At 34.9% G+C, this 24470-nt stretch overlaps 1 protein-coding gene across 1 annotated transcript; it reads right to left on the reverse strand.

Moving 5' to 3' along the window:
* Positions 1–693: 693 nt before the first annotated feature.
* FGF20 (fibroblast growth factor 20) lies at positions 694–9973 on the reverse strand. Its single transcript, XM_033104681.1, has 3 exons — positions 8998–9973; positions 3537–3640; positions 694–1821 (listed from the first exon to the last, which is right to left on the reverse strand). Exons 1-3 carry the CDS (start codon positions 9281–9283, stop codon positions 1576–1578), a joined length of 636 nt encoding a protein of 211 aa, XP_032960572.1. The 5' UTR covers positions 9284–9973; the 3' UTR covers positions 694–1575.
* Between the last annotated feature and the right edge of the window lie 14497 nt (positions 9974–24470).

Consider the following 24470-nt stretch of genomic DNA (forward strand, 5'->3'; position numbering starts at 1 on the left):
TCTTTCTCATTTTAGGGACTCCAGACTCAGTTTCCTCTTCCTGTAAGGCTTTTATTCTCCTCTTAGCCTGCCTGGGTCTCTTTTACCCTTTAGAGTCCATCAAAAATGTCACCTCTTTTAAGAAGCCTTCTCAGATTCATCCTATCGAAATTTATTCTTTTTTTTTTCTGAATCAGAACCTTGTTTTCCTCTTAGAGCGCAATGTCACAATTCACAATGATAGTATTTGTTCGTTTATTTGTTTACCATCTGTTTCCTTTGCTAGATATTAAGCCCCACAATGCAGGGCCCACCTCTGTCTTGATCACCACATTGTTCTTCGTAACTAATAGTATCTTCTGTATCGCAGGCTTTAATTAATACTTATTGAATAAATGACTAAGTAGGAGATATAATGGAAAAGATGCTAGAGTCAGATAGGTAAATGGGTAAATGGAGTCTTATTAATATTAGTGGTGGTGCCACAAAGACTAATTCTTCCTGTGATCGTAGTGGGTGAAAGAAATGGTCTTTACACGCTGAATCAAGAAAATAAGTAAGCATAAGTTGCCTAGAATGTTTGTTAATTTTCAAAATTAGAAGTTCTCTGAATACCAGATTTTCTCTAGGGCACTTAAATTTTTGTTATTTTAAAAATTACATTATATAAGTAGAATAACTGTCACCTGAAAAGGAAGGAAACCAAAACATAAAATAAAAATGTTTAATTCCCTTTTGAAGGTGTGTTGAATTCCATACAAATTGATAAAGCATTTTTCTAGGTCAAAGGAACCAATGTTACATTTAGAAGGCAATTGACTGCAAAAGAAATAGTCTATGCTATACTTTATTTTTAAAAAGAAATTCAAGATCTTATTCTATGTTTAATGTGTTGCAATAATGATGTCTTCTTTACAGCCCAAGACACCACAGCAAAGTAATAATGGCACAATAAAGGAATTTTTGTTGTTGTTTTTTTCTCTTTGTCATATCTTCATATACCAGTAAAAAATAAACTCTTTAATAAATAAATATATATAATAAATATTTGCAAATTGAAAAATGTATAAATAGGTCCATCCTTTAAAAAAATGTTCTGTTTTGGTGTGGCATGTTTCATAGTCCACATTTCACCCAGGTTTTTTACATATAATGCCATAACCTGCAAAATTCTTCAAGGTCCTCAAAATTTATGTAGCAATAATCTTGACCAACTGTGTCAATCCATTACTTCAACATGAAGTATCTATTTTTAATGTAACTTGTAAAGTAAACATAATCCAGAGAGGCACCAGCAGCAAACTAGGTGGGGTTCCCATCATCCACAGTTTAACAGATATTCAGCTTCAATCTACTAGTAAGGACCAAGCCAGTGTACCTAAGGGAACTTAATCCACGTATAAAGAGAAATCTTGATCTACAGCAAGGCAAAATTTTTTGTTTGTTTGTTCTCAGTATTCTTTCCAAATTCAGTCTCCCAGTGGAAAATAGACTCCATAACATTCTGAATGTCTTCCTGGGTTATTATTTATGATGGGAACTGTAATAAGAAAGAATAGTTGCAGTTTGGTTCTTCAGTAAAGACACTATGACACTTCAACTGTATATCAGTATGTCCTTATACAATTCAGGAACTCTTTCGGGATCCACTGGTCTAGGCAGGAAATGTGTAAATTTCTGATGTCTTTTAGACCTGGCACCATCTCTTGGAGTTCCATCTTTGTTAAGTGCCACAAAATACCTGCGGCCAGTGTCTCCATGTTTATATATGTTGGATGAATAGGTATTATACCAGTTCTCTTCAAATTGCTCCCTAAAGATGCATTCGGATGTCAGTTTCTCCTAAAAGAGAGAAGATAACTACCATTAAAAAAAATACCTTTCAGAGAATTTCCTTAGAAAAATTTCAACTTTATGTTTTTATTTCTTTGTCTATAATTATATCCTTGTCAAGGATATAAACACTTTGCTTAATGTCAGTTCTCAATTTTATTTTCAAATACTTAAAAACTATTCTGAACTATGTCATGCTCCATTTTATCTCCCTCCTACCACCATCACCATCAAACAGGCCTCTAGTTTATCTTCCATTGTTAGATGCCAAAGTTCTACATTGCAAATCTCTACTACATCTTGAAATATTTCAAGATTTCGTTAACATCCAAATTCCTAACTCAAGATCATCACTCCAAATCATATATCTTAAACTTTATGAATTTATTAATTATTTGATGATACATTCCCTATGACTAACTTTGATCTGGATGTTACTATTAAGTAAATGTAGTAAAAGCCCAGTGATTTCCTATCTTTTCAAGATCGACTATATATTATCGTAAGGGCTAGACCACAGCTGATTTTTTTAATCCAACACATGGACGAAGAAGGAAGATTATGTGCACGTTTTTCTCTTTCAACCGTAATTCTAGTCTTATGATTATTACACATGCATTGTTTCTCTTTGTTATGAGCTGATAGAAAGCCTGGAGAGGGCACGGTTTGCCCTTACAAAGGACAGCTATGAAGTGGAATACCACTTACTAAAATATTAATGCCAGTGTTTCTCAGTATATATTGAGATCCCAACTGTATATTGTATTCTCAGCTGAAATTTTAAGAAAAAGAAGATACCACACAGTGCCATCCGATAAATCTTCATAAATAAATTCTCTTTGTAAATAGTTACAGAGACTTTGACTTTAAGAAGGGATTTCATATGAGAGGATGGGTGGAAGAGTAGCACACATTTACACTTTACAATTTTCTTAAGATTATATAAGCAATTGTGAACAAATGAAAGATGCTACCAGTGAAAGTGAAAAATCTATACTCTATTCCAGATTGAGTTTCATATTATCCTGTTACTCTAATCCTTGAGTTGTTCTGAAATAAATAAATAAATACTTCTCATTTTGATGAACTATTAACCTGAAAAGTTTACTTCAAGCCCCATATTTAAGACATTTACGGTAGACCCACAAATGTGCTTCTATACTCAGTGGCGAGGTAAAAACTGTCCAATATGATTGAGCTCATGGCTATTGTAATTATCACAACTACAGATACGGTCCAACTCGTGTGGCTACCATTATCTGTTGTATCTTACAGTATCCTAAGATTTCATTCCTTCGTTTCCTATGTCCAAAGATTAGCAAATAAGTGATACATACTTAGCTATAGAAGATAATAATGGGTAGAGAACATTTACGTTGAAAGAATGTAAAGGTGAAAAGAGTCTAACATGGCAGGGAGAAAGTACTTTCTTTTTTCTCTGTCTGTGGTGGAAATGATCAAATTATGGAGAAAAGTAGAAAGACCCAAGATAACAGACAGGAAGAACTAGCGAGCTGAAAGCAATAAGGGTTTGGGTTTAAAAATAAAACTGAGTTACTATATTATTCACCAGACACATAGAAACTTACCAGGATATAAGTTTTTAATTTGCACATGAGTGTATTTTTATATATTTCTTCTGACATGAATTATTAGTAGATATTTTACCTACAAAATGGATAATCATTGTTTTACGAATTATATAATTTTTAAAAAATACGTACTGAACCATAGAGTTCTCCTTTGTCATTCATTCCAAGGTAAAGACCACTGTCCACACCTCTAATACTGACCAGTCCAACTGCCACACTGATGAATTCCAGGATACCTAAATTTACAAACAAAATAATGATTGTATTTAATAATGAACATATGACTAATGAAAATCTTCCAAATAGTAGACCAATATTGCTAAATATAGTGATGTACGTGAAAGTCCTTTGGTAAACTAAAAAGTGCTGTATAACTGTCTTATTATAATGATCCTCCCATTTTACAGATTTAAAAAAAAACTAAAAACAAAAAAAAATACTCATCATGATATAACGTAAAGGTTGTAAAACCTTAAACCAGGCTAACCTGGGTTTGAATTCTAGTTCAGTAACTTACTGGCTATTCGGACTCTGAAAGTCATTTGTCTTCTTTGAACTTCAATTTCCTCGTATGCAAAATGGGTAAAATACCTCCCTTCAGAAGAGAGGTAAGGACTAACACATTTAGGCATTGAACAAGTGGAAGCCATTGTTATCATAAATTACTATAAAAGTGTTCTTAGTTTGCTAATGTTCTGTTAGTTAAGCATAACCACGTTCTAGTAATTATAGTTTTGTTTTGCTTTTTGTTTTTTTTGCATACTCTGAATCAAGTCAATCTTCTTCTAGAAGCAGCCAAATATATCTTATATATGTACATTAGTATTTTATAATTTATAAAAGGCTTCTATTTATATTTTCTATCTGGTCCTCAAAAACAATCCCCTAATATAGGTATGGAAGATATTATTACCCTCAATTTACATATAAAGAAACTGAGGTTTATTGACTTGCCTAAGGACATGATGCTTGTAATTAATAGAACTGAAACTTGAACTCATCTCCTGAGGCCTAATCCAATGTATCTACTTCAGAATACTTTCTTGAAGACAATACAGTAGCTTCAAAACTTTATAGATTACATAATATTCTGTTTTTTGTCACATGATTCAAAAAAATAAATCTTATAGTTCAAAGAAACAAAAGAACTTTATAACTCATTAAATGTGATAGCCAAATACCAAGAAAGTCAATTTTTCTATGAATTACTTTCTAAAATTATTTTCATTTATCAGTAGGTAAACTAGTACTGAAAACTCTCTACTTAATACACTAAAATACTGTAGTTAAAAAATAAATAAATAAATAAATAAATAGAACCTTCATGCTTACCTCTACATCACTTGTTTTCTCTGTATACACTAACCTTTGGACTAATGTCTTTGTCTTGTTCTTCCCTTTAGACTCTGCTGAAAAAGTATATAGACATACTTTCTATACTTGTAACTTCCTTCCTCAATAGCTTTCTACCTTCACCCCCTTCACCCCCTCTTAAGCTCTACAAACAGTATAAATGTGCACCATTTAGCCTGACTCTTGCTTTTAAGTCATTTCTTGATTTATTGTGCAAGTTCCTGTTTGGACACGTGATTTCCCAAGGCCAAGGGAAAGTATAAAATCTGGCTACTTGCCATACAGAGGGCTCTATTCTGTCCAGAGCCTAATTCATTCTTTGGCAGAAATATAGATTCTTAAGCTGTAAATGTAGGTGCTTAACAACTCAAATGAGCTCTTTCAAACTGTTAGAAAATCATGTAGAACACTAGAACTATCAAGGATCTTACAGCACCAATACACTGCTACATAGTCTATAAGTGGCTTGAAAGAATCAGTATCCCTAATTGAGAGCCTAAGGCAAAGAGAAGATAAGATGTAGCAGGAAGACAGGAACTCCATAGGATAGCCATTACAATAACAAATATAGAGGTAGGGAGTAAACGTCAATTAAATTTACTGCCAAGCTCATTAGTGAGTGACTCCTGTTAGTAATTTAAAAAAAAAAAACATGCCAAAATATGATTGGTAGAAGTAGATATAGTAATGGAATTTTATCCAAGATATACTTACAAATGTATAATTACTTCACGTTGTATTGAATGTTAAATTCGAATCGAAAAGTGTACTATGGTTCACATGTAACTTAATTCTTTTTAAGTATCTGATTTACATTAAGATGCTCTTGTCTTTCAAAAAACAGGAACTGATTATCTGATTAGGATGTATAATAGAATCAGTTTTCAAATAAAATATGTTTCATTTCCACACAGGTATCCATTTTTCTAGCAAAACTAGAACCACCTATACTTTAATTCTCATCTTAGGATAATGCTACCTTGTCAAAAAAATATGTAGTTGTAGAAAGACAAAAAATTACATATATTCTTAGAATAATTATATTCAAGTTTCAACTTTTTAAAACAACATCTAAAACTTTATACATAACCAGGCAGAAATAATTTTGCCATAGCTCATAAGGTTTATGGGAAAAAGTTTATGTATTTTTTCTTTTCCTCTTAAAGATTTTAGCCACACTTTTTAATTCTGATCCTTTTTCTCCTCAAGGAAATAGTATACCACATAGTAATTTGTAATCATTTGATTCTTAAATGAGGTTTGACAAGTCTTTCTTATTTATAATATGAGGTGGCAACTAAGCTAATTCCTTCACAAAGAGTAGACATGAAAAACTTTCCTTGAGAGGTAATCACAGATTTTAGATAGATTTTCTAATGCCCAGTGTCCCATAAAAAGACGTGGAGGTACTTTGTCTTTCTGGTATCATTTTCAAAGCCAGCCTTTTTAAAAATCATAATAAACAGGTGAGTCAACCCACAATGCAACCACATCAGACAAATCTATGGAGAATAGGAGAGAATAAAGGAAAAGCCTTTAAAGAAATATGTTTGATCTCAGGCTAAACTTTTTTTTTTTAAGTAATGATTCCATGTTTATGTATTAGATCAAGTCTTCCTACTGTACTACTGTGCAGAGAAACTCTATTATAAAAATCGAGCTAACTCAGATAGGAAATTATGTTAACCTCACTGGAACCTTTTTGTCTATTGATGTGGTTTTGAAATTTTAAAATCCAGATTCTGATTAGTACAAATTATCAACATGTTATTTACTTTAACATCTAAAGGAGCCAATCTTAAGCTTTTTCAAAACTCTTATTTTGATCACACAGAAATGAGTGCAAAAGAAAAATAGCAAAATAATTTCATAATTAATAATTGACATACTAAGAAAAGGAAAATAGAAAAGCATATAATGTTATACATGCTAAACGTGACTTTTCTTCTCACCTACACTTCTTTGTAGTAAATGATGATGTCTTAGCTATCAAAGACCACTAGGGTGCACTGTAATGCGTTGTGTAGTCTGTTCACTCCTTTAGGATACCAGGCTAATCTGCATTATCTCCCCTTAGTGTGACAGTAAATATTTTGTGCTGATATGTAGCCTCCCACCATAGAGTGACAAACCATCACAAAATTAGTCTAAGTCATATTTTTATAATTGCTAAATAATTATACAAAACTTTAGCAAAAAAAAAAAGGTTCTCGTAAGATGGTAATTCCAATATGCAACATTCATTTCTTAAGAAATGGATTTAAATACCAGTTCAACAAATGTTATCAAGTCTCCAAATATTTACTAATCTCTTCTCATAGGGTCTGTCTTATGAAGTGACACAATGTGGAAGAAGCAACTCTTATCCTTGGGGAGATTACGTTGAATTATTTTTTTTTAAAAAAGCAGAATTTCCAATGCTACATTATATATTGCAAGGGGAAGTCTAACTAGTACCTAAGCTTGACGTCTACCTGCTCTACTTTTAGGTCTTATCTCACTTGTGTCCATTTCTAAATCTTTCTGCTAGCTGGAGGTTTTTTTCTGTCATGAATAAAGTGCAGTGATTCTCAAAGGCAAGAGAACTGAGCCACCTGGTGTCAGCAAAGTTCTTTAGAATCAGAATCTCAGCCTCTTCAATTGAGAAACCACTTGCCAAAAGTGACCCCAAGGTTGCCCACTAGGTCATGACACTCTTGACTCATAGTCAACAGGAATTTGGAAGAGATCAGTGGAAGCTTCAAACAGATGGGTTTTAAAAAGTTAATTTTCTAATCCTTTGAGTGCTACCAAATGACCACCACATGCTCGTTTCTACATCTAGAGTGACAAATGCCCCTCAACCCAAGATTTACACTTCTCCAAAGTTTTTTTAAAAAGGAATGGGAGTAGAACAAGGGGATGAGGACAAGGGAAGAGAGGGCCATTCAGAGATGAGATTTTCAAAGAATCCCTCAGTGCTGAAGAAGGAAAAGGAAACCTGACACTGTATGAGGTCCTTTCACATTGCTGCTGACAAGTAAATAGTATCTTTTTTAAAAGTACAATGCATCTCTCCAATGATGCCCCAAGTTTGATGATCAAAATCCTTTGAGAGTGCTAGGCAATTAACTCTAACATGATGAAAACTTTGACAATGCGGGAAAGATCCTGGGATGTCAGAACCGGAAAGCATCTTAAAGAGGCCACCTAATTTAACTCCATCATTGTACCGACAAGAAAACTATGGCTCAGACTGGTGAGAGCACTTGCTAGTCCCATAGGTAGTTAGGGAGTAATTAACAGCAGAGACCCTATGATTTCCCAATCTAGTGCCTTAATCTGCCTAACAATCATTCGCTTGTTTCTTTTCTTTAACCCCTTCTGCTCCCAGGCAGTACTGGAGGTATTCTGAAACCTGTCCTTATGTGTTCCCACCCATATCTTCTTTCGCTTCCCCATTTCCTCTTACGTGCGGTCAATACCAAGATCCAGGCTTTCGGGTTTCACAATTTCTAAAGAGGAGCTTAGGTGAAGGACTGGGCATGCTCAGTAACCAGGCTCCTTTTTTTTTTTTTTTTTTCATTTTTTTCCTCTTCTTTTCTCACCCAAATAGAACTTTAAGAGTGCCTAGAACTGCAACCAGGTGACCTGACAGTAGCGACGGTGCCCACGAAAAGTTAATCTGTTAGCTCTTCAGGTAAACATTTAGTTTTCTGCGAGGACACGTAAATGCTCGCATCCTGTCCTATACAAGAGCTAGCCTCTGAGCAGTAGCCCTGAATACATAATCAACTGCGTAACTGTAGGGCGAAATGCTTCCTGTTTAATTTTTGTTAATAACAAAACGGTGGACGGTACTGAGGAAAAGGGAGAGGAAGTAGGAGGAAATAATATAGGGATTTAAAAAAGAAACAAATACAAAAAAAAAAAAAAAAAACCCCGCCCGCGAGATAAGGAGTGCGAGAAAGAGCCCAGGCAGCAGGAAGGGCAGGACAGCAAGGTGCGTGGGAGCCCCTACCCTTTCTCCTGGCCCCGCGTCCCGAGCAGCAGGCCTAGACGAGGTTACAGGAGGAAAGTCCTCCCGGTCCCCGCGCTGGCCCGCCCTTCAGTCCAGCCCGCACGTCGCACTGGAAGCGTCCCAGGGGCTCGGGCTTCGCACAGCCCTGTCTCGCTGCGCAGGCGGGGAGGGTGGCGCACGGGGTGAAGAAACGGAGCCAGGGGTTGGAGGGAGGGAGAGTGCTGGAGGGCCGATACGTACCGAAGAGGCTGTGGTCCTGTCGGGTGCCCTGCACGCTGCCGTCGGGGAGGATCTGCAGGTGGAAGCCAGTGCGGCAGTAGAGCTGCCGGCGGCGCAGGATGCCGTGCAGGTGCGCCAGCTCTGCAACCCCGGGCCCGCCGCGGGCGCCCCGCTCCGTCGCGCCCCTGCGCTCGCCCAGCAGAGGTGGTCGCTCCCCCGCAGGAGGCAGCAGGAAGTGCGAGCCCACCTGCTGGCCCAAGCCCTCCAGGCCTCCCAGGAAGCCTCCTACTTCAGCTAAGGGAGCCATGGAAGGGCCAGAGGGAGAGGCGGAGGATCCGGAAAACAAAAGACCCCACCACCACCAAAAAAAAAAAAAAAAAAAAAAGTGTAGCGGGGATGGGGAGGTGAATGGAGAAAAATTATAGCAAAACAAGCGCAAAAAGTTAAGACCCGGTTACTCCTGTGAGGTCGCTGAATGGACTTTGTACTGAGATAGCAGGGAGGCTTTCCCTGTCGTGGAGCGATCTTCTCTCCTTGGGTAGGTGGGAGCTGGCTGCTGGCTTTGCTGAAACATCTATAGCTGTTGCTGCCAATACTGGGGCTGGGCCTGGGGGCTGGGGCTCCAACACCGCAAACTGATCAGATCAGAGTCCTGTGTACATACACACCGAGTATATATGCGGGTCCTCTTGACATATGCTAATCAAGTCCTTTCATGCGCTCTGGGGAGGTTCTGTTTGAAATCTTAAACCGGCCTCCTCTCAACACGTTTTTGCTCTTCGGAAGTGACCAAAAGGGGCCCTTGACGGTTCGCTATCCGTGCAGTCGCAAAAATCATTCCCACACTTGGCCAAAGCTGGCCGGCTACTTCGGGGAGGCGCAGTCAAGGCCCCTCTTTGGGGTTGTCTTTGGAACAACCGTGATGCTGTTCGGCTGCTGCTGTGCAACCGCCTTTGATGTGAGCTCCTTTGCAGTGATAGATGGCTGCTAAAAGGAGCCCGGCTTGGCAGGTATATAGAAGAAGGGGAAGTGGGGAGGGAGGCAAGACTGGGGGTGGGGGGATGGGTAGGAGAGGAAAAGGAGAGAAGAGGAGGCGAATTGGACTGCTTGGGAGCTGCTGGGAGCCTGCAATGGACAGGTGCAAAGAAAGGTAAGAGAGGGAAAAGGAAAAAGGGCGTTACCTGAGGCTTAGACCTGCCCAGACACACATGAAAGGAAAATCAAAGCTTTGACAGTTTAACTCGCTAATTTTAAAACACTAATAAAATGTACAAGCATTACTCTTTTCTTTTATCATTTAGATGGGGGATTTTCTTTACATAATCAAGGTTAGGTTAGAAACACACATACCTCCTTCGCCAGGTTCTCTTTAATGTTTATCTTTACTCAGCACATGATATAACCAAGATTGCCGTATATCTATATGGAAGTTTTAAATTGTGTGCTAAGGTCATGGACTTTTAATCAACATAACATAATATAATCATGAGTCTAGGGATTAAGAGTAAATCCAAATAGGACGAAAAGAGATGATTGTCGTTCTTATAGTTGCCACGAATAGAAAATGAATATCTGTAATAGTGTCAAAAATGTTGAGTGTCTTCTCTGTCCCTTATCCAATCTAAGAGCATTTCCCTTTCTTGGTTGCATTTTCTTTAAGGTTAGGGGGGTTTTTTTTGCTTCACATTTCAATTATAAAAACAACTAAATGGGAAATTGATGTATTTTTGAGACATGAACAGTTACTGGTAAAAATGTAAGAGTGTCTGTGCATATTTGTAAAATAGAAGTCATTGAAGTGAAGGAGTTGGATACATGTCCATTTGAACCTTAAAACTTTGGCTTTGTACCACTAGTTAAATTCAAGGTGTTACTGTTAAATTTTTTTTCAGTTGTAGAATAGTTGAGAATCAATCACTTGGCATATTTATGCTTCCCCTGAACAAAAAGTTTTAGGGAATCACTAAAGATTAGTTTTTCAGTCCTGTTTCATGGTCTGTTCAATAAAAGCCTAAACCTGGGAGTGCAAATGGATGTGACCGCTTTATTTTATTTGTTCTGAAGGGTTTTTGGTTTTTTATGTTGTTTTTTTTTTTTTTGCTAATTAATTGGCAGGTGCTTTAAAGCAGGTAAAGTTACACCTTTTCATCACTATGGCCCTAAGTACTGACCCTTGTATAACCAAATTATAAAAGAGTCCTTAAAATGAGTGATTTACTGTTGATAGATATGAAATAAAACAAAAATACTGGCTAAAAACAATAAACAGATAAATCACTTTAGAAATGTATATTGCTAAGTCTTGTCTAAAGATTGTACCAGGTAAATGTCATATTATTTCACCTTTCAAATAACAGCAGTCTGTCTTGTGGTGGGACCCCCAAATCCACCATAATCAAGATTTCAAAGCACATCTGTGTAAACATTATCACATCAGTGTAAAACATCAACCAATGAGCTTTTACTTTGAACAAAATCTTCTTAATTGCAGTGTTAAATCAAAGAAAGTTAGATCAAAGTTGTGTGAATCTCATAGTGGGATAACTGAAATAGCCAGTACATACATTGATCACTTTTAAAGAAGAGATATTTAAAGGTTTAAAATAAAGATCAAATACCTTTTAATGAGGTTTGTTTCAAGGTCTAAGTTCTGTACGACATATAATGCTGTTAATAATTGCACAATGGACTTACAGCATTGTCACCTGCTCCATGAGGTACTAGTTTGGTACTAAATCAAATATTTTAACTCTATAAAATATTTCCCCACATGAACACTTTAAGTCCTGCTGTGTGATTTATAGCTCTTAAACTGTTTAAGTCTCTTGTATCGCATATGTATATGTACCAAAATATCGGGAAACTTTATACATAGTTACCAAAGCCTAAATACTTTAATAATAGAACTACCTTCTTTATGTACAACTTTACATTTTCAAATGCATTGCCTTATTTGATAACCACAATAACGTTATGAGATAGGCACATCCCACTTTATAAGGGGGAAAAAATGTCCTGCATTCCAGTTTAGGGCCCTACATCCCAGTGCAATTTCCTTAAACTCTATAAATGCCTCTGTTGCCTCTTTTGTAAAATAAGTTCAATATAACTCCTGCCTAGTGCACAGTGGGTCGGGTTGCTATGAGACTTAAATGTGAAAATATTTAGGAAAATGGTTTTAAAACTATGAAGTTTTCCATGCATGAAAGATGTTAGACACCTTCAGTTGGAATTTTTTTTTGCTTTATAATTTAGCAAATATAATTCATTTGAAATACAAAATAAATCTTTTTTTTTCCCCAAACCAAACCTTTAATGTGTAAGTTTTGAATGGTGCTTAGTGCCATATTATAAAGGGCCAGAATAGAAACAAAAAGATAAGGATTTCTTTTGTTTGCACTAGTCATGTGACAGGAAAAGATAACACTAAAGATTTTTTGCACATGCTGTGATGATATCATGGGAAGTTAAATAATTTTGAAGAGTGTTTTACAAGAGTGCATTATTCAACTTTTAAGTATACACTGCAATCTAATCAACTTTACCTGTGCTTCCTAGAGACCACACTTGCCTTGCTGTTATACAAATATGTGGTACAATTTCTACTTCCACAAAATGTAGTTACAGTTTTCAAGACCATATAATTTCTATATAACTTTTCAGCAGGCATATTGTCATGAATCTTTGTACACATGAAAAAGAGTTAATGCCTTTTGATACTTCTACATGCATTTAACTTGAGAAAAAAGAAAAAGAGCTGATTTAAAAGTCATGACTGACACCACCAATAAAATAAAAGTACATTTGACCACATTATTTTTACTTGTAATTACAAAATATTGGCAACAATATACATTTCCACACATAGGAAACTGATTGAATAAATTATGGTATATTCACACAGTGGAGCATTATACAGCTGGAAAAAAAAGAATGACAAAGGTCTCTAGGAACTAATATGGAATATATTATTAAGTGAAAAGAGCAAAGCTTTAGCATTCTTTATGTATAGTGTGTTCCCATTTCCGTAAGAAAGAAAAAAAATAAGAAACTTCTACACTTGTATGGTATTTTGTTTTTCAAGAATAAACAGGATGGATAAACCAAAAACTAATGAAATTTGTCACTTGGCTAATTGACAACCTAGGATAGATGAAAGTGGAGTGGAAGAGAAGTGGGAGTGATGCTTCTTTCAGAACAACTTTTTATAGAGTTTTGACTTTTGGAGAAATGTTAATGTTTTAGATTTTTGTAAGTAAAATAAACAAGAATGAGAAGGAAATGGAATAAAACCAGGAACAAATGAACCTAACTGAATTCAAGTGAATAACATGACCACACAGAAGGGAATAATAAACAAACAAACAAACAACTAACTTTCGAATACAGTTTTTTGGCTACATAATCAAGGTCTAAAGACCAAAAACCTACATAAACAGATGTTGAATTTCAGTTACAAAGATTGTTTTTCTCAGTGGTAGGAGTTAGACTGGTGCATTGTAAGACTGAGCAAATGAGTATGCAGTCAATAATGACAGCTAGGTGTTTCATTGTTAGAGAATGGAGTTACAAACATGAAAACAGAGTAGATTACAATGAATCCTTTAGTACTGAATTGCAATTGCAGTTATCAGAATTACCGTATGGAATGCGTGTATGTGTGTGTATCTTAGCTCTGTACAATAAAGGAGCCTAGAAGCAAACACACACCAGGGGCAACTGAGCACACCTAGTGCCTAGATCTTTAGTTTCTCAATTCAGTCTACCAGTAAAATAACCCACGATTCCTGGAAAATATCTGGTTCCAGGACTGGAACATCTTTTTATTTTTAAGACTATTTTTTTAGCAGCAGTTTTAGGTTCACAGTACATAAGAGGATACCAACTTGTACAGCCTCCCCCATTATCAACAGCCCCCACCAGAGGGCTACATTTGTCACAATTAATGAATCTATGTTGATATATCATCGCCCAAAGTTCATAGTTTACTTTACAGTTCACTCTTAGTGTGGCACATTCTAGGGGTTTTGATAAATATATAATTGCATGTAACCATCATCATAATATCATACAGAGTATTTTCACTGCCCTAAAAGTCCTGTGTTCTTCCTATTTATCCTTCCCCCCAACCCAACTCCTGGCACCATTGATCTTTTTATTGTCTCCATAATTTTGTCTTTTCCAGAATGTCACATAGTTGTAATCATACATTACATTGCCTTTTCAGTTAGCTTTCTTTCACTTAGTAATACACATTTAAGTTTTCTCCATGTTTCTTCATGACTTTATATCTCATTATTTTTATCACTGAATAATATTCCAGATGTACCGCAGTTTATTTATTCACCTACTGAAGAACATATTGGTTACTTCCAAGTTTTAATAATTGTGAATAAAGCTGCTATACACATCCATATGCAGATTTTTGTGTGGACATAGTTTTCAACTCCTTTGAGTAAATTCCAAGGAATGTGATTGATGGATTGTATGATAAAAGTATGTGTAGTTGTGTAAGAAACTGCCAAATTGTCTTACAAAGTAGCTGTACCATTTTGCATTCCCACCAGCAATATACGAGAGTTTCCATAGCTCCACATCCTCACCAGCATTTGGTGTTCTCAGTGTTTTGAATTTTGGCCATGCTACTAGGTGGGTAGTAGTAGCTCATTGTTGTTTTAATTTGTGATTTTTTTCCTAATGACAAATGATGTGGTGCATCTTTCAAAATGTTTATTTGCCATCTCTATATCTTCTTTTGGTGAGGTGTCTATGAAAGTCTTTGGCCCAATTTTTAAATTAGGTTGTTGGCTTTCTTCTTGTTGAATTTTTAAGAATTTTTTGTATATTTTGGATAACAGTCCTTTATCAGATGCATCTTTTGAAAATATTTTTTTCCATTCTGAGCTCTGTCTTCTCATTCTCCCAATATTGTCTTTGTCAGAGCATAAGGTTTTGATTTTAATCAATTCCAGCTTATCAAATTATAGATTTTATGAATAGTGCCTTTGGTATCTAAAAAGCCATTACTATATCTAAAGTCATCTAAGGTTTCTTCCATCTTATCTTCTAGGAGTTTTGTAGTTTTGCATCTCATGTTTAGGTATATGATCCAGTTTGTGTTAATTTTTATGAAAGATGTAAGATCTTTGTCTAGATTCATTTATTTTCATGTGGATTTCGTGTTTTTCCAGTTTCATTTATTTAAGAAACATCCTATCTTTGCTCCATTGTATTGCCTTTGATCCTTTGTCAAATATCAGTTGACTATATTTATGTGGACAATTTCTAGGATCTCTATTCTATTCCATTGACCTAATTTGTCTGTTCTTTCACCAATACCACAGTGTCTTGCTTTGATGTAGCTTTATGGTAAGTCTTAATATTAATGTCAAATATTCTCTGTCCTCTAACTTTGTTCCTCTCCTTCAGTGTTGTGTTAGCTAGTCTGGGTCTTTTGCCTCTCCGTATAAACTTTAGACTCAATCTGTCAAAACCCACAAAATAACTTGAGATTTTATTGTGATTGCATTGAATCTATAGATGAAGTTGCGAAGAATTGACGTCTTGACATTATTGAATCTTCCTAACCATTAACACAGTTAGTCTCTCCATTTATTTAGTTCTTTCTTTCTTTCTTTCTTACTTTTTTCATTAAATTTTATTGGGGTGACAATTGTTAGTAAAGTTACACAGGTTTCAATTGTGCGATTCTGTAATACTTCATCTATATATCATGTTGTGCTTTCACCACCCGAAGTCAGTCCTCCTTCCAGCACCATATATTTTATCCCTTTTACCCTCTTCTATCACCACCCTCCCCCCTTACCCTCTGCTAACCACTAAACTATTGTCTGTGTCTATGAGTTTTTTGTTTCTTCAAAACTGATGAAAGAAATGAAAGCACTAAATAAATAGAAACTTATTTAGTTCTTCTTTCATTTCTTTCATTAGTTTTGTAGTTTTCCTCATATAGATGTTGTACATATTTTGTTAGATTTACACGTAAATATTTCATTTTGAGGTTGCTAATATATATAATATTGTGTTTCTAATTTCAAATTCCACTTGTTCATTGCTGGTATATAGGAAAGCAATTTTTGTATATTAACCCTTTCTACCCTGCAAGTTGCTGTTCTCTTATTAGTTCCAGAGGGTTTTGTTGTTGCTGTTGTTGTTGTTGATTTGTGTTTTCTACATAGATGATCATGTCATGTGCAAAGAAAGACAATTTCATTTCTTCCTTTTCAATCTACATAGCTTTTGTTTCCTTTTCTTGTCTTATTATATTATCTAGTATTTCCAGCACAATGTTGAAAAGACATGATGAAAGGATACATGTTGCCTTGTGTCTGATCTTAGTGAGAAAGCTTCAAGTTTATCACCACTAAGTATAATGTTAGCTGTAGGGTTTTTATAATAAATATTGTTGATAAAATTGAGGAAGTACCCCTCCTGGACTGAGGCATCTTTTTGTGCCATATGGCAAAGAAGTACTCAGAAGGTAATGAGGACATGTCAAAAGGCTATAGACTATATCCTGGACAACTTGAGCATCAAAATAAATAATGATAAGAGTAAGGTGTTTATAGAATAAAATAGTACTCTATGAGTGCAAATGTTCAAACAAATAAATGACCGATCAACCAAATAAATGAGGGAGGAGGGAAAATTTTTCCTTATGGTAGAATACTGACTATTAAATACTAAAAGAATGATGGAATTAGGAAATGACCATTTTGCATCCATGATAAAATCATTGCTAATCCAAAAAAATTCTCAATGCATGCTAAAACTAATGGGTAAAAGTTTGATGAAGAAGAGGCTATTTACAAAGTCTCAAATATCCCCTCATGAACTGTTTCTTAATCACTAAGAGAAAATAGTAACTTTACAGTGAAGTAATCTAGTGAATACTATCTTAATCAAATAATAAAAGTAAACAACAATAATGGGACAAACCATGTACCTCTTGATACCTTAGAAGGGATGCAATGTCATTTATTTCATGTTCTTGTCAAAAATGCGTAATTTGAATCTAATCATAAGAAAACATCAGCAAAACCCCACTTGAGGGGCATTCTTCAAAACAACTTTCTTAAACTCCTCCAAAATGTAAAAATCAAGAAAGACAAAAAAAGATTAAGGAACTATTCCAGATTCAAGGAAACTAAAGAAACATGAATGCTAAGTGTGATGTTAATATGTGATCTTGGTGTCAAGCCTAAACCAGAAAAATGAAATAAAGTTATAAAGAACATTGTTCAAATAAGTAGAAAAATTTCAATATGGACTGTGAATGATAGTATTGTATCTATGTTAAATTTCCTAATTTTGGTAATTTTACCATAAATATATAAGGAAAAATCTTAGGAAATACAAAATAAAACTTTGTGGATAAAGAGGCACGATATCTGCAAAATTATTCTCAAATGGTTCAGAAAAAAATTTTATACAACCACATGCAGAAAAAGAAAGGATTGATGATAAAGCAGATGGAGTGAAATGTTAACAGTTGAAGAGCTCTTTGTACTATTCTTGTAACTTTTCTGTAAGTCTGAAATTATATCAAAACAAAAGTTTTTAATGTAAAATTTTAAAGGTCACAACTTAGATATTTGAACCACTTTAGTTACAGGAGAGAAAATCAAAATTCAACAGCTATTATGTAAGGTAATTGAGATAAATCAGAATTCCTGAACCTGAACTATGTATTTGCATAGGAAAGTTTCAGTCTGCACAACATCTCAAACCTTGACCAGAACCGGTTGGCTATTCTGTGGACAATATTGAACACATGAAAAAATGAATAATAATTGACTATGAAGTCATACAATTTGGGGGGACCAAATTCAGCCAGAATGTAAATTTGGCACAAATTGAACTTCATTGTTACTGCCTACTTATTTCAGGAATGTCAACTACTCTAATCCAGCCCCACTCCTCACTTTACCCACCACAAAGAGCAAGAAGAGTAATAAACAACACATTGTTTGATCTTTGCCTTGTATTTTTCTTCTTTCCTTATTCATCTTACTAGATACAAGCAAGGTATTGCCACACAATAGTTATGAGACCTTGGGAAAGGATATTACCTCCCTGGAGCTCAGTTTTTCCTGTGTAAATTCAGGATAGCAAAGTATGCTGTATCCAACTTTCTGAAGTGTTGTAGGAATCATATTGGTAAATGTATGTGAAAATCAATTACTGCTACAGCATCTAAGCTATTATTTTAGTGATAATAATCATTAGTGATTTTCCCTGAGTGTTAGACCACTTAAAATTCTGTGTTCTGCTCCAAATTGCAAGAAGATAAAGATGGTTTGTGGGATTTACAGCGTCATCAAAACTAATGGTGGTCCTTATTTGGAGCATAGAACAAATTATTTTTATGCTTCTTGCAATGAAATGTTTAACAAATAGTATTTTGAGATAGGCCTCAAAGAAATATAATTCCAAAATGAACAAGTTCTTTGAGAAGCAGCCTATTTCACAGCATCTGGCTAATACACATCTTTAATTTGTATTTTATATGCTCTTCTGTCACAATTTGAATATATCATAGAATTATAGTGTGTAGGTATGTTATATATTTTATATTTTGTATCTCATGGAAGGAATTTGCCAGGTCACCTCAACCAAACACCTTCATTTTGCATATGAGGAAGCTGACTTTCAGAAAAATGCTACATAGCTAATGGAAAAACCATAATTTAAATTAAAATATTTCACATCCATTTTCAATGATGTTCCCACCAAATAATGCTGCAAATATCCAAATAGTAATAAAATTTGATTCTGTAGAGCAACTGAAGTATACCTTTAAAAAAAAAGGTAGTTCAAATCAACATCATTGCTCATACTCATTACCTTAAGTGGTTGCTCCCAGAATCAGCAATTGAACAGTAGATGAAGAAAAATTGTTATGCTTAGTGTTTTTTCATTGCTGTTTTGCCTCCTTGCTATGAATGTTTACACAGATGACACTAAGCCTCTTTGTTTTTCATTTCTCCATTTTCAAAATAAAGAAACAAGATATTAAATTAAATGTGCTTCATTCTATAGGAACATAATATCATATGAACACTAAAAGAGTATTTTTATTATAATAAATAAAAACAAATCGTCAATATTCAAGTAAATGCATTTTCTGAGGGCAGAGAAGCACCATCAACATTCTGATTTTTTTTAAATGACACTTTTCCAAATCTATAAAATTTAGGACATCAATACTGGATTTAAACAATTGATGAATTTTTTGATTGTCTCTCCGTTGATATAGTTAGAAAAAAAAACCCACCATTACAAGAGTGGAGATACAAATGTTTAATCTATCATAACATCAATAATATGGATGAATTACATTCCCTTTAAAACTCAAAAAATGGAAAAGTAATTTACCTTGAAATCTCATACCTTTTAAGCAAAGTCATGGGATAAGAGTAACTAAAGCCTTATTGACCCATTTTTCTCTCCTAATTGGAGGCCTGAGATCACTGCCTGGTTTATGGGGAACTGGAACTTAGACCCAGGCAAAACCTTCTCAGTTTAGTCCACTGGTGTAGAATGAGCCTTCACCCCTGTAGGGAGGAGAACAGGGAGAATGGATGTGGAGAGACTAGAAGGATACTTCTTACATTGTGGCACACAATTTATGAAGACATAAATAGCTCTCTATAATGGCTACTCTGGAGTGAGAAACATTACTACAAAGAAGCTGAGTAATGCATCTGTATGGCAAGTACAGCTTGGGGCTAGTACCAGTTAAATAAGTGACATGTTGCAGGTCACCTGCAACTTGCCCTGAAGATAAGTTAGAGAAGGGAAGACAAACATCACCTATATTTAATTGTAGATGTTAGGAATGAATGTCAAGAATACACTTCATAATCGTACACAATCGTATTGAAATACGAATGGGCAAGTAGCCTAGTTTGAATGTTATCCTAAGGAGAAACAAGTTCATTGCTATAGCCCTTACACTAGAATGTATGCTCCCATGAGGGCAGGAATCTCAGTCTATTTTGTTCATTAATGTATATCAAGCACCGACAACAGTGCCTGGCATATTTTTTATACTTAATAAATATCTGTTGGTTGATAGATAGACACTTAAAGATTTTTTCAGAAACCTGAAGTACCTGTTTTGATTCTTGAATTTATTTTTATATTTCCCCTAAATAAGAATGGTTCTAAGTCATAGAGGTATATTCAAAGACATGAATTTAATTGGACTGTTAGAAAACATGTGACCACTAGGAAAAATATCCTTCATCTTAAAAAATAGTAACCCCTGAGCATAAAAGCCATGCACTGAGAAAAAGGACAATCTTTACCACCATGGCCAAGTGGCTGCCGGCCTCTCAAGGGTGTCAGCCACTAGAGGACGGTGTGGACACATACGCTGCCAAACCTTTGATGAAGCCAACAGGGCCCTTGATAGACAGGAATGAATGTTGCCAAGTTTCACTTCTCCAGCTTCTAGTCATTGGTAAATTCCTCCTGCAAGTCTCATTTCCAAAAATTAAAACAGAATAACAGCACAATGATAATGAGTAGGTCATCGGCAAAGATAAAAATCAAAGAAGAACTGAAAATGTCAATAATCTTATAAGGAATAAAAGGCAGCTCAGCAGATATTGTACAGCTGTCAGGACACCGTGAAAGTGTTGACGCTGAAAATATTTGACTCGCAGCTATTCCTGTGAACAAGGCTATAAGTTTCTAGCTGGCAATGAAATTGTGAAATGAGTTCAAGGACAAGCAGCTGAGTTGAGTAAATGAAATGGCAAGAAACTGGATTCGGAGTAGTTTGTAGTCATACAACACAAATAAAAAGAGCAGCTCTTTGAGAATTGCATCACACATAAAACTGCATGTACCAGAACCTGCAACAAAAGACATGATCACAACAGCAAATAACCTCTCTATGGATTTTTTAAATAAGAGGAGAAAGTTTTAGACAGCCGCCTTTTATGATTAAAACTCAGATCCACTATTATTTCCTCAAAGTTATCAATATAATAAATTATAAATATTTCTAATGAGCTAAAACTATTGAAATGTATATTTCAGGGCAATCATTTTCATCTAGTAGTTTTTTGGCTTGGGTTTCAAAAATTTGAACAATAATTCAGTTCATACCTTTATTATTCTGAAGAAAGAATTTCTGTCCATGTTAAATTCGCATGGATTTTTGGTCATTTCATAAAAACAAATATTTTGTCTTTCATTCAAAAAACACATAAGTTCTTACTACTTAACAGGTACTGTCTGTGTTTGTCAAATGGCAAAACACAATCTTGATCTTCCTGTTGCTTCCAGTCTAGTTGGCGAATACAAACGAATAAAGGAGAACACTATAGTGGTGGTCCTCTGGTGAGGAAGTTCAAAGTAGTCCATTGAAAGCAGGTAGCAGAGTAGACTGAATTAGCCTTGGAATGGGGGAAGCATTTTGGAAGAAGTTACATCTAGCCAGAGTCCTGTTAGGGAGTGCCAGTGACAGGAGGGAAAGCAGACAGAAGCCAGGATATCATGAAATATCTCCTGGTAAGGCATGACCCATTCAGTTTCCTCTTCTCTAAACACAAGCCACAGACTAGATTATGTCCATGGTCCCATTCATCCTAACATTTTATGATATTCCATTCAAATTTCAAGGTACAATTTAATTGGAAAGTGGAATTCAGTAACTTTGCTTCATGGACTGATACTACAAACTACTCTCTTCAAATTAAATTCTCCTTCTCTTAAAATCATCTTCAATGAAAACATGGAAGGTTCTATTTGTGACACTCAAATATTGATCTTTTATCAAAACAAATATGTAAATAAAGATATTTTTATATGTACATGAACTTCTAACTTCTGAAGTTCTCTTAAATATATATTTCTGTAGGTTTACCTGCAAGTTCCCATTATTATGTAAATGCTATATAATTTATAATTTTTGACTCCAGCATAATCCACTTATAGTATAGGCAAACTGTCTTTCATAGTATGGTGTTTTTTACAAGCATCATATTTAAAGTCCCACTAAATTTCAGTACAAAGCTGTGTAGCAGGCAGTTACCACATTTACTGTGTTTCCCTGAAAATAAGACCTAGCCGGACAATCAGCTCTAATGCATCTTTTGTAGCAAAACTTAATATAAGAACCGATCTTATTTTACTGTAAGACTGGGTATAATATAATATAATATAATATAATATAATATAATATAATATAATATAATATAATATAATATGCTATAATATAACATAATATAATATAATATTATATAATATGACATAATATAATACCGGGTCTCATGTTAATTTTTGCTCCAAAAGACACATTAGAGTTGATTGTCCGGCTAGGTCTTATTTTCGTGGAAACAGGGTAAGACTTCTCTTCCAAAGCTCTAGTTTCACATCTCTAACTGCCTAGTGACTTCTTCCAGTTGAATGTCATATTAGTCCTTCATAATTATCAGAGAAAGATTAGAAGAAAATTTAATTTTAATCTACAGACTGGAAATAAGAACAAAGGCACAGTCACACTGTGTTGTGAAGTTCATTTCTCATTTGTTTCTACTTTTAAAAGACTTAAAATGATGAATTCCTCTATTCAACAGTTAGCTCGTCTTTTTTCGTTCAGTTTATTTCCAGTTTGAGAAAGCACTTGGTTTGAATAATGATCTTAAGTTTTATATATTAGTTTCATCATTGTTTGATGTTCCTCTTTATTTAAAATTTACTTTAGGTACACACTCTTCACAGGCACATAGGTATTTAATAAGTAAGTCTGTGTAAGTATATTTAGCTATGGCCAAGATTTCAATGATTAATTCTAGATATCACAGAACACAGGCTTCCATTCCATAGATTTCAATCACAGCATATGCCCTGGAACACAATAAAATCCTGATCAAACATGGTTTTCTTGTATAACACTGAAAGAATGGAGGAGTAGACCTGCTTATCCTAGAATATTTTGTTCAAGGAGATCCATGCACCTGCATGGCGATGTTAGAGTAGCTCATTTAGTGGTTTTTATAAAGTCTTATCATCAAGTGAAAGGTTCTCTTTATTTCCCTTGATGTGGTGGTCTGAGGTTTACAAGTCCCTGAACATAAGATTTGAGACAACCCTGAAAAAATTGCAATCATTTCCAAAATGCATGACTTTGGATATACTTCAGTTGCCAAGGAATTTATGAACACCCATGTCTTTAAGACTTTGCTTTTAGATCAGGTATTGAAACAAATTGATTTATTTTAACAGAAAAAGATATTGCATGGTGACCTAAATCACTTGATTATTTACTTTGGCTAAGAATGTCTATCTTCCTGTGGACAAAATATAAATTTGAAATGAAACAAATTTAAGTGTCGCTAGCTGTATTATGTTATTGAATTGTAAATTTGAATAATATATTTTAATCAAACCTAAAAATCAACATTAACATAAAACCAGATCTGGCCATATCAAATGAGAAGTGGGCCCTCCTGGATATCAGCTGGTAAACGCACAGTTTTTTTAACAGTCTCCACTGGGCTCTGGGTAGTCGGTTGTCCCCATCAAGGCCTCAGATGATTCTTTAACTCCAAGTCTTTAGAAAAACAAATATAATTAATTGGAGAGAGTAAAAATAATTCCATAGTAATATCTGTATAGAGGTTCATTAAAACCAATGAACAACCCCAGGAAGAGAGGGGAGGTTGTTAACCATGTTCCTGACTAAAAAAAAAAATAATAGTAAAAATAAATAAATAAATAAAAACAGGCAAGTTTTTGCCATTTGTAGCTAAAGATAAATTCTTAATCCTGAGCTTTTTTTTTTGCTTTAGTCTTATGTTCCACTCATACTGTTTCCTTCTCGTGTCAAACACCTGTCTTCAAGAGCTCCCAAATTCTCTAATGCATACGGTAATCTTTAAGTACCTGCTAGTAGTGTGCTGGAGCCAGCTTGAACTAGCTCAATAAAGCTGATTGTTAAATCTTTAGGAATTCAGCGAGCCAGTTGTCAAATAGAGACATTATTAAAAATTAAGTTATATAAGCTTATAGTTAGATAAATTATATTTAAATTGAAGATCTTTAAGTACTAAAACCACATCACTTCTGAATTATTTTCCTATACCTACTTGTCCTTTGTATGTTTATAGTAGCAATTCTGTATAATAATGTGGTACTGTGCATTTTTTCACAACTCTGCAATCATTAATGTCATGCTGGTAGCTTGGTATCAGCCATGGTGGGAGTATTCATACCATGGAAATCTGCAAACACTGCAAATCACTGCAAATCCTGCTCTTCTACCCCAGGATAACAGGTTGTTAAACATTTACCAGCGCACCAGTGGTATCTGCCCATAGGCCTTTTAAGAGAAACTGTTCTCCCCATTTCCCAGAAACTGCTCCTCCATATGACTTCACCCCTTTCATCCCAGGCATACCTGATTGCCCTAAGAATAAAAATTAAGGAAGGTAGAAAGCATCCATAGGCCAGACCAA

Source organism: Rhinolophus ferrumequinum, chromosome 4, assembly GCF_004115265.2.
Source record: "Rhinolophus ferrumequinum isolate MPI-CBG mRhiFer1 chromosome 4, mRhiFer1_v1.p, whole genome shotgun sequence".
In the NCBI taxonomy this organism is placed as follows: Eukaryota; Metazoa; Chordata; class Mammalia; order Chiroptera; family Rhinolophidae; genus Rhinolophus; species Rhinolophus ferrumequinum.

Bases quoted from the DNA above. Each gene is read 5' to 3' on its own strand.
- FGF20 (XM_033104681.1), bottom strand. From the start codon at position 9,283: ATGGCTCCCTTAGCTGAAGTAGGAGGCTTCCTGGGAGGCCTGGAGGGC. The intron at 3,641-8,997 runs GTACGTATCGGC...TTGTAAATTTAG, and splicing joins ACAGGACCACAGCCTCTTCG to GTATCCTGGAATTCATCAGT. The intron at 1,822-3,536 runs GTACGTATTTTT...TCTCTCTTTTAG, and splicing joins AAGGAGAACTCTATGGTTCA to GAGAAACTGACATCCGAATG.